The sequence below is a fragment of the Solanum pennellii genome, chromosome 9 (genome assembly GCF_001406875.1).
Source record: "Solanum pennellii chromosome 9, SPENNV200".
Taxonomy (NCBI): domain Eukaryota; kingdom Viridiplantae; phylum Streptophyta; class Magnoliopsida; order Solanales; family Solanaceae; genus Solanum; species Solanum pennellii.
The window spans coordinates 82,357,910-82,369,397 of NC_028645.1; the positions used below are offsets into that span (position 1 = coordinate 82,357,910).

General features: G+C 33.8%; 2 protein-coding genes across 2 annotated transcripts in view; one reads left to right on the forward strand and one right to left on the reverse strand.

Annotated features, from left to right (window-relative positions):
* Positions 1–3,008: 3,008 nt before the first annotated feature.
* On the forward strand, positions 3,009–7,252 carry LOC107031118 (inosine triphosphate pyrophosphatase). The gene is made up of 8 exons (XM_015232341.2): positions 3,009–3,235; positions 3,337–3,401; positions 4,318–4,381; positions 4,480–4,489; positions 5,969–6,000; positions 6,126–6,238; positions 6,780–6,856; positions 6,947–7,252. Exons 1-8 carry the CDS (start codon positions 3,091–3,093, stop codon positions 7,065–7,067), a joined length of 627 nt encoding a protein of 208 aa, XP_015087827.1. The 5' UTR covers positions 3,009–3,090; the 3' UTR covers positions 7,068–7,252.
* Positions 7,253–8,714: 1,462 nt separating this feature from the next.
* The window catches only part of LOC107031117 (probable pectate lyase 8), a 5,269-nt gene continuing 2,495 nt past the window's right edge, over positions 8,715–11,488 (reverse strand). The window contains exons 4-7 of the mRNA XM_015232340.2: positions 10,182–10,824; positions 9,983–10,086; positions 9,719–9,857; positions 8,715–9,638 (exon numbers count right to left, since the gene is read on the reverse strand). Of these exons, the coding sequence (XP_015087826.1) occupies positions 9,417–9,638; positions 9,719–9,857; positions 9,983–10,086; positions 10,182–10,824 (1,108 nt within the window). The 3' untranslated portion in view covers positions 8,715–9,416. The remainder of the gene's footprint in view (positions 9,639–9,718; positions 9,858–9,982; positions 10,087–10,181; positions 10,825–11,488) is intronic.

The window sequence follows — 11,488 nt, forward strand, 5'->3', positions numbered from 1 at the left end:
TTATTATCATGATTTTTTTTTTTTTACTATATAGTATTGTTGGTCCATAAAGAAAAGGTTTTGGACAATAAGGTCCAAAAAAGATAAAGATAAACGGCGCTGCAAAGAAGAACCTACTTCCCTAAAATAAGGGTATTTGTGGCCTTGGAAAACTAAAAACTTTACCTATTGGAATCTTTACACGTTTTGCTATGTCTAAGTGTCAACTAAAAACCATATACTCATTCACACTTTGGCTTATAAAAAAAAGGGACAATGAGTAGTATTATATATATTCTTGTTATTAAATAATAATAATATAAGATATCAATTACTTCGGTGATCGGTGAGTTGGTTGAATAAGACATCATTCAAATGGGGCTTCTTGAGTTTGATATCATCTTCGGTGATTGCTGAATTGGTTGAATAAGATATCATCCGAATGAAGAAATTTTGAATTTGATATCATCTTCAGTGATCGCTGAGTTGATGCTTGGTTAAATAAGAGACATCTTTCAAATAATGCATCTTGAGTTTGATGTTATTTGCATGCGTTTTTCGATTGAACTTTGTGCACAATTACGAAAAACAAAATTTATCTAGAAGGATAAAAATTGTAGGTTAATATTTTACAAGGCAATAAAGATATAGTTATTTGTTTTATTTGCTAACTTCTTTAGAAAGTTATAAGAGTACTTAAAAGAGATATTCATAATGTAATATATTTATAACAATTTTCATATGGTATTTTTCATAGATTGTATTGTTCATAAATTGAGATTCTTCTCCCTTTTATTTATGGATTTGGAGGTCAATTTAGGTGATATATATATAAGTAACTCGAATATTGATCAAACTGATAAAGACTTTGTTAAATAAATATTAATATATTTCTAGTGACCAAATATTAAGTAATATATAGTTATCTCATTAATAAATAAACGTAAGAGATTTTTCCTAAATGTAGGACTTGAATATTTAGAAATTTTAATTTCATATAAAGTGTGATCAATATTAACAATAATTAACCAAAAAAAAAAGGGCAAAAGAGACTTTAGAATATGAGAAAAATAATAAAATAGCTAATTAATTAATAGTCATAGACATTAATAAAAGATATTTAGACTCATAGTCATAGACATTAATAAAAGATATTTAGACGAAAATTAAAATAGCTAATTAATTAATTAATTTTGACTCAAGTCTTCATATAGATATTGTTAAAAAAAAAAAAAAAAAACTTTGAACATTGGTCTGCGGTATTGATTCTTTTCTTCAATTATTAGGAATACAAAAGAAAGGCATATTTAAAAATAAAATAAAATTATAGTATTATTTAAATATGGATTAGGGGTAAGTCACATGATTATTATGACAAATCATGTGACTTTCATTTTTCTTTTACCATTTTAACACTTTATTTGAGAATAATCATCCAGTCAACTACATATTTTGGCTAATTTTTGGACCTTATTATATAATCTAAACAAAGAAATGGGCCACAAATTAATCCTATACAAAAAGCATTTATCATTTTCTTTAAAAAAAAATAAAAAATTGTTCGATCATGGTCGATTCAATATAAAATTTTCTTTTTATCTCTTACTATTTATAAAATTTCTCGTGCATGACTAAAAGATCTATTTTGAACAATGAAAGTACATGAGAAAATGTTAAATAACTATCTAAATTTTCTAGTTGGTACTAACACAATATTTAAACGGATACAAATGACCGGTATATATTTATTTGTTTCCACTGTTAGATTATCGACATCGGTATAGGAATTGCAAAAAGATGCATCGACTAATAACATACTTGTCACCCTTCACAATCTGTTTTTATTACATGTCATATTGATAAAATCAAATGATTTATACGTAAATAATTTTCATTTTTTAATCATACTTCATGTTTATTCTAGACGATAAAAGATTAATGAAATTGATGGAAAAATCCTCTCATTATAAATGATATATATAAGATCATTAAATATATATGTTCTGTTAATGATTTGAAGTTTATAATTTATTTTCTGTTTCTAATGAATTAATAATTTATAATTTTTTCCCCACATCGTCAAGGAACATCTATTTTTATTCATATATTAAATAACGATGAGACAATATTAATCGCCGAGCTCAGTAACGTTAGCTTGTAACCCAAGTGGGGGCAATAATGTGGTGGAATATTGGGCTATTCCAAAAAGGTTGGGCCTGATGGGCTTATACCTGGCCTGCCCTGTCCAAGTACAGAGTTGGGCCTTGTGGTCCAATCGAAAGAATGGGCTGAAGGGCTCCTAAAGTGGGGCGGAGTACGTGAGGCTGGTTTCACAGAGCAACGAATAGTTTCCGCTCTGTGCAGTGGAAGGATAACGAGTCAGTGCCGGCCAGACCCAATAAGAGCCTGATGGATTGCTTCGATTAAACCACCACTTTTTATTTTAGTTAAATCAACTACTTAGCTCTTGAATAATTTTCAATTATATAGTTTTAATACGATGTCCATAGAAGGACTAACACAATATTGAAAAATTGCGATTACTCTAATCTGTATGTATTGTTTCATGTTAACCTATATACATGTTTTTTTGTGAAAATGATCTTTTATACTCGATTATAATAACTTGAATAAAAAAAAAATATTTTTTCAATTAACTTAAAATATAACAAAAAGATGAGTTTGTAAAAAAACTATAAACTCAATTTTGGAAAAAGTAGGATGTATTTTGAAACACTTTACTTTCTTATTCCAAAATATCTTATTAGAAATTTATATTTGAGAATCAACAAATTTATCGCTAATTAAATATATTCAAAAATTACCAGACTTATTTTATGATGATATTTTTTAAATATTTATTTTTTTTTGTCGATTCAATTCTGTATGATTATATATTCTTTCTAACTTTTACAACTTTCAATAATTCAAATATATTATATTTTCTAAAATTTTTATATGAAATTTCTCCATCAAATTATTATAATTATACTATAAATATTTGATTAAGAAAAAGGTTTATACTAATACTTAAGCTTACACTCCCCAAACTCAAAGACCATAAATTTTCCTCATTTGACTGAGCAATTTTTTTCCGGCGAGAAAGGGACAATGGCGGCGGCGGCGGCGAGGACGGTGGGTTCTGGGGTGGTGTTGCCGCGGTCGGTGACATTTGTCACCGGAAATGCTAAAAAATTGGAGGAAGTTAGGGCAATCCTTGGGCAGTCTATTCCCTTTCAGTCCCTTAAGCTTGACTGTAAGTTCACAGTGTTTTCGATTTCATATATGTAACTTGAGCTTAATTTCAATGTTTGCTGTTAAGAAATTGAACCCCTTTGTGTCAAAATTTGATCTTAGTGCCAGAACTTCAAGGTGAGCCTGAAGATATATCCAAAGAAAAAGCAAGAATTGCTGCTAAAGAGGTACTGTACCCTGGTTTTATTGCATATATGTGTGTGTTGCTAGTTTGTATGCAATAGCGAAAGCCGAAAACTGGTAGTTCATGTAGGTGCTAGTTCTCCCTTTGTTAGTTTTTAGTTGAATCCATGTCTGCCAAAGTTATATTGATTAAATGTTTGGATTTGCTTCTTTTAGGTGCTTTTAAGCCAAAATAGCATTTAAGCACTTATTCCTAACTTATAAGTCATTAGCTATAAGCATTTACTTCCAACTTATAAGTGTGTATTGTCTGTTTATATGCAATAGCAGAAGCAGATATTTCATGTGGGTGCCAGTTCCCCTTTTATTAGATTTTAGTTGAATCCGTATCGACCAACATCGGTGTAGTACTTCAAGTTCTTATCCTGTGTATTATGTTAATCCGTTAGAGTATCCATCCGTTCAACCAATAACTATTGGTACTCCACTCCTGAGGGTTTTTTGGGGGATAATGCTGGAGCACCTCAAATATTCCACCATGTACCTGCTAACTCCTACCAACACAGGCACGTGGTAGCTTTGCGTACCACTCTAAAGGTTATTCAATAAATTCTGGTTTCTGTTGGTTAATTTCTGAAGGATTTTGTCATCCTATTGTTCCTGCCTCAACTTTAGAATCAGGTTATTGAGATACTGAACCTTTATGGTATCTTGTATATATTTTGACCTGAACATTTGCAATGCCTTGATATTTCAATATGAGACAAGTGATATAACGCTAATATCTTGATATTTTAATAGTATGTTGCTAAATACACGAACCACCACTCATTGAGATATGACGCTTGTTTATTTTATAATTGTCCTCTTGTAGTTTTTTTCGCCCCATCTATGAGAGAGAGATTTTAAATTCATTGTTTGTGATCGTTCGGAAATTGACCGAGTTGGAAATATTCTCAGGTGAATGGACCAGTGCTAGTTGAGGATACTTGTCTTTGTTTCAACGCCCTTAAGGGTCTCCCAGGTACTCAACAAACTTATGTACACGCTTCAATCTCAGTGTATGTGCTTTTATTTGAGTTGTGACAATGAACTAAGGTGTTGAGTTTTTTGTTGTTGCAGGGCCTTACATGTAAGTTCATCCTTTTATCATTCTGCTCTTGAGTTTTGTGTTTTGTCTTCATTTATACTTTTGTATAATATCCCTTATGATATTTAGAGTCATATGCTTGTTATGCAATTCTGCTAATTGCACTTGACCAATATTATTAACCAATGTGCCATTTCCTCAATATGAGGCCTATAGCTCTCAATTTGTCTCTGTTCACAGATGAATTGAACTGATGAACTTCAATATGTGTGAAATATTTTGTTTGTTTATAGTGATAAGTTATTTCAGTCAGTTAGACTTCTGTTAGTACTTACAAGCTACTTCCTTACTCGAGGCATGTGGTTTATAAAGTTAAGTGTTCTCAGAATTATAAGTTGTGTTTGGTATGCTTTAAGATACTTTCTAACAACAAGTGTTTCCCTTGATGAAACAATTTTCTACTGTTTGGTTGTGTTAAATTGTTGATAATGTTTTGTGATGGATTTTTTACACCAAATAGGGAAAACTGACTTACATTGATGTGTGTGAGTCATTACAATTGTTAACTCTTGTTCAACACTTCAACTTATTTCAACCAAATGACCAATAGTCAAATTTCAGTATTTACTTAGTGCCCGTTTGGATTGGCTTATTTGAGGTGTTTTAAAGCCAAAATAGCTGTCAAGCAGTTTTGAAGTGTTTGGGTAAAGTTAAAAAATGCTTATAAGCACTTATTTTAAAGCCAAAACAACAAAAATAAGCCAAAGTCATAAGTTAGAAATTCTATTAGTCATAAGCCAAAAGCCAATCTGAACAGGTAAAAACTGTTTTCTAGATCAATTGTTGTCCAACAAGGAGTGCTTGTTGGATGAACTTAAAACTGCATAACTGTGAGGAAGAAATTAAATTTGTTGCAATTGCTAGTCACTGTTTAATGGACAGAATCTTGTTTTAATAATTGGATTTTAGGTACCCTTTCGCATTGAAATTGGTTATGACAGTGTGTGGCACGCGAAATTGTGGAACTTACCTTTGAGAATGTACCCTGCTCATATCATTTACCTAGATGGAGAACTTTTTTCCTGCACTTTTTATACTATCCTGATAATGTAAACACGCCATGAGAGACAATTCTACTCTTAAAAATTTCTCTTTTATCTCCAATTCTTTTAACCCTTATTTTACTACTTAATAAAAGTTAAAACCTTACATCAATACCTCAGGCCAGTCAAAGTTTGACGCTTAAAATAGAGAGAATGTTGGACATTAACGAATTTAGGTGAATTTATAAGAGGTTGGAATTCGTTCAAATGATTTAACTTACCTTCTTGGATCATATTCAATCTAAATTTTAATAAAACGCGGCGTAACTCACTTTTGACGGACATGTCAAATTTTTGTATATTTTGTTTATGTTGTTATTTTCCAATTCTTGTTAATTATTCTCTTTTTCCATTGACATAATATACTTTGTAATTGTTGCTCTGTGTCTGGGATTGCTTGCCATATTATGTTCTGCAGCAAGTGGTTTTTGCAGAAGATCGGTCATGAAGGTAATTGCTAAGCTTGTTTTTCCTCATATACAATTGCCTTGAACATCTTCTTTGATGTCCTCCTTTTCAGTTAAATCACTCCATTTTTCTGTTCTGCTTCTAAATTTTTTCCGGACATTTTCTAGGTCTCAACAACTTATTGATGGCTTATGAGGATAAAACAGCATATGCCATGTGTATCTTTTCTCTTGCTCTTGGGCCAAATGCAGAGCCAATGACTTTTATAGGAAAAACGCAGGTAGTATTTGCTTCTGTAATCCATGAATACTTCCTTTAGACTTTGTGGTCAATTTTTCCATTATTATCTCTGTTGATCAGGGCTATGTTGCAAACTAGAATGGTCCTTGGCGGTTATTTCGTTTTATATTAAGCACCAAAGTTCCGGTTATTTCTTTATCATGAAGAGAAATGGAAAGTAGTTCCATATTTTTGCAATGGTGCTTCTTTTCTGTCAGTGCCACCATAAAATCAACACATTAGTCTTCACTCAACTAAGAGAACTCCAGAGATATACGATATTCTTCATGAAAGTGGTTTTACCTTCTCTTCGATGAAAACTAGTCCTGGGAACATGCCCTGTCTATAAAGCTCTCAATTTTTGAGCTTCCGGTGAATTTCTTGCAATGTTATTGCTATTTACATACTTAGGAGTATAATCCGAAAATGAGGAACCTATCTTAAAATGAGGAACTCATGAAACTTGATAGAATTTTCGCTTAACATTTCTTTGTTGAACTATGTGAACAATAGAACTAACATTGCGAAATGGCTCTCTTCAGGGAAGGATAGTACCAGCTAGGGGACCCAATGACTTCGGATGGGATCCGATATTTCAACCTCATGGCTATGACCAGACGTAAATCTTCCCCCCTTGAGAATGTTTTCCTATTGAAACGTAAGAACATCTGATATGAAGACAGTACTAACTTATATAACTGTGTTATAGTTACGCTGAGATGCCCAAGGAAGAAAAGCACAAGATTTCTCACCGAGGTAAAGCTCTTGAACTAGTGAAGTTACACTTTGCTGAGGCTCGATACACTTTCCAGACCGACTCCACTACCTAAGACTACAATGTATGCCTCGGTAGTGACATGATCTTCATGTTCTCGCTCAAGAGCTATAATTGATGACAATGTAAGCTTCTTTTATTCTCCTAGATAAAATATCGTGAAGGATGAGATACGTGAAATTTTTAGAACTTATGATTATTGCTAATATATTTTACGATCTAGGACATCTTCTCTTTTTATTTCAAGTTTCATTTGGTACGGGGGTAGACTCAGGAACATGAATATTTGATCTAACTCAATCCCAGAAGCTAGCATGAAATGATAATCTCACTACCATATGAGGTTGATAACCGACATATATTCTCCCTTGCAACATTCAGGACTGGACATCTGGAGTGAACATTGAGTAAACCATGAACAGATCTAACTTGATACGATCTTAGGTAATTGTATCTGACATCTTAACTCAACCTAAAAGCTAGCTTATGAGGTCGGAAATCAACCAAGATCATGTTCTCTAGACAACAAATTTTATTTTTTTTCTGTCTAGATGATCTTTCTTATCTTAGCATAGAAAAGAGTAGTGTTGTTTAAGAAACTATAATTAAAACAATTGGTACCATATTGTACAAAAGTTGAAAGGCATCCAATGATTAGTTATGTTAGCAATTATGACAATTACTTATCATTTTGCTCTCATGCTAGAATAGACTCACCAACATAATCATTGTGGTTAACCAAATTTGATCTTGTCTATTTTCTAATATCAATAAATATTGCCTTTTATCATAAAAAAAGGATGGAAAATAATTATACCACTTGAACTCAAATCAATCAATTGTACCACATATTAACATGAACAACCATGAATTAAATTGGGGTTGTGTAATTGTATTGAATGTGACAACTCCAAATTAGGGTTTTATAACTTTTTTATGTTTTTCCAATCTACCTATAACATGTAACATGGGTATACATGTGGTAAGTTGGTTATCTCATTAAGAATAATATATTGAAAGACACCCACCCCTCTTTCAAACACTACAAAAGCAATGTTTTCAATTGGGGCAAAATTAAAGAATAGGTCACATGCACTATAGGGTCCATCCTCACATGCATATCTTAATTCTTTTCTTCCCCTCATAATGTGAAATTGAGACTCTTTAGCTTATTGTCCTATCAAGTTAATGGAGCAATATATGTTAGGTGCAACACCTATATTCACTTGTGTTCCTTTCACACTAACAATTAAAAGTTGTTTTCCTTTTTGTCTAATTTTATCGAATTATATTGGACTGAGATGAGCTTGAATAGAGCGACGTATACACAATAAGAGTCGGTATTCATATAGGCGATGCGAACTAATAGTTATTCGATATTAACAATGCAATAGTTAGTTTTATCCAAAATGACACATCATCATCATCTCTCCAAATATCTGGTGATTTGCCAAAATTAAAGAGAATTAAGAAATGTAACCCCATGTGATGGAACATCATTAAATATTAGATTATGCTTTAAGTGGAGTGTTTAACAGTATTTCATTACTTCAAAAGACATAGTCATTAGTAATTACTAAAGTTAGTTTTACACTCTTTAGCAATCTTTAAGCACATGCTATCACCATTATGGCAACTACCAAGAGGATGAAAAGCAAAAGACTTGGACAAGTGTAATTGATATTAAATAAACATAGAAAAAGGGCACAACCAAGATGATATTAATGTTTGCATTGACAATGACAAAGCAAGAAAGTAAAAGGTAGTAATAAATAAAGGTAGTAAGTAACTTTGCATCATTTCAAACAGAAAGGTTCTTTCTTTTCTTTCCCTTCCAATAACATTTTTCTTGACAATTCACACTGTATAGCTTGTATGACTCAAAAAAAGCTAAGAAAAAACTTAACAAAATCATTCACTCCTGCAGTAATAAAAAGGTAAAAAAAAAAAGACACAATAGCCAAAAGCACAATATAGCAGACTAAAAAGACTCAAGACAGCATCACAAAGATAGAATGGGGGTGGTGGGAGGTTAGAAGAAACTAATGGATGAGGAAGACGAGCACTCTTGAGATCGGGAAAAAAAAAGAAAACAAGAAAATGGGCATGGACAACGCTTCTGCACCTGCTTCAAGAACAGACATTGGCTTTTCTTGAATTGAAATCAGGCCGAGGTTGCACAACGCTTTGAGATAGGAACTGATGAATTGACAGTGTAAAATGTACACTTGCCAAGAGGAATGGACTGATTGACAAACAATGGGATATAACTTTTGATTTGGGAGGACTATAGAGTAGTGTTTTTTAGTAGTAAGAATGGAAATCTAACAGTGGAATAAGGAAAAAGGGACACTTTCTTTTGGTAAATCTGTATAAATGATAGAGTAGAGTGAAGCTGGCTGTACTAGCAAGTGCGGCTTCTACGACAGGCAAGGGGACCCGCACTTGAAGTAATGGCACCAACCATCGAGGAGGATTTGGCACCTAAGCTTGAAGCTCTTGCGTAGCTTGCTGAAGCTCCAGCACCTGATGGAGTGAAATAGGCACCATTAAGCATCAAGTCTCCCGATGATCTCCAGTTCCAGCCCTTCCACTGACCTGCTGCTGTGTCAACCCTTTTCGTTACCTGTGTTTCAATTGATATCTGTTAAATTCACTACATCATCAAGTAGCAATCATCTATAGTTCTTTTGGCTTTTAAATTACCTCCTTTGCAAAACGATTAGCTGGGGCGAGGTATCTGTTTCCTTGGCTGTTGATGGTGGGGTTAGCACTTCCACCGATAGCATACATCTCCCAGTGAGTGTAGTCATTGTTCACTACATGGAAGTAGCCATGTCTGCACCTGCATTTTTTTAATAAAGCCTCAACATCAATATGCTTACTTCTGATCTTCTGTTTGACAAGGAAGGATAGTTATATAGCCAATTTCAACATGTTCGGGTTTTGAAGTTCAAGAAAAGAAATTACCTAGGCATTCTTTGAATGAGACCCTCTCCAAAGTGGTTGTATGCAATTGTCACTTGCATCTGCTTGTCTTTAGTGTAGGAGTCACTGTGGCCCAATAGCATGACCTGTTTGCATTAACAAAAGAGCTCCTGAAGTTAGCTACACAGCTCTGAAAATCAGAGATAAAAATCTAAAAATTAGTTTCAAGAATTAAAAGCACCTCATTATGATGGGCGAAATGATTGTTAGAAATAGTAATGGCAGTTGATCCCATTACAGCATCAACAAGACCATCAGCACAGTGAGAGAGTGAGTTATGATCAACCCATACGTGGCTTGAGCCAAAGATAGAAATGGCATCACCATCAGCCATTGTCCTCCAGCCAAAATGGGTTGTTGAACTCCTCACCATGGCATTTCCAGTTGGTTTGCAGTCATGGATGTGTAGGCCATGGATAATAATATTGGTAACAAACTGAATCGTGAGACAAGCTCCATTGGCAATGTGAACATTGTAGCCACGTGCATCAATTGTCTTGAAACTGTTCATAATGAGCTCCTGTTTCAACTGTATGACCATGTCGCGACTGAACACAATCCATAGGGGTTCCTCCTGGATAACAGCATGACGAATAGTACCAGGCCTGGGGTTCACAGGGTCATCGTCACGATTATCAGTTACAACATAGTAACGACCATCACGACCACCAATAGCATTGCGCCCAAATCCAATGCCACAATCTGCAAGACGCTTGCGGTTCTTTTGCCAGTTGGGGTCACATCTCCAGCAGTCATCAATAGGATTTCCTGTCCCACATGAAAAATATCCTAGTTTTCGCCTCTCAGTGCTGTTCCTAATGCTCCTGTTTAGCATCCAAAGAAACAAAGTCATTTTCACACATTGACAGTAAATTCTTTGAACAGTTTCTTAGGAACATGTCACTTTCTTTTCTTTACAGTAAAATAATTGTGTCTTAACAACAGGGGAATTCATTCATTCATAGGAGATAGTCAAATTCACAAATACTGCTTTTGTGATTACTTTGAAGAGTGTCGGTGGGAATAACTAGCAATAGCTACAAGTGTAGGGACCATAAGTTTGGAGCCAGTGAAAATGCATTATAAAGGATTTTGTCATCCTACAAGGACTATTTTGGTCTTTACAGGTTTGGGTTGTTTGTTTTCTTGGTAAAATAAGCAAACCAATAATAATTGTAGTCACTAAAGTTTAAAAAGCCAAGGACATAGGTGAATGGTGATGCATTGCTGCCACATGAAAAAAAAAAGAATATAAAGAATCATGTAAAGAAAACAGTATAATCTGAGTGACTATAATCCAATTGCATTTTAGTAGGCATTACACCATTCAGTTTGCTCTGTCATTTTGAAATATATTTTCTTGCATGCACATGCACTATCAAAAACTGTCACAAACTCACTACTCCACCATGTGTAACCAGTCAATTAATGACTTTCCACAGATCACAAATAACAATACCCCCTCCCCCCCCCCCCCCCCCCCCCCCC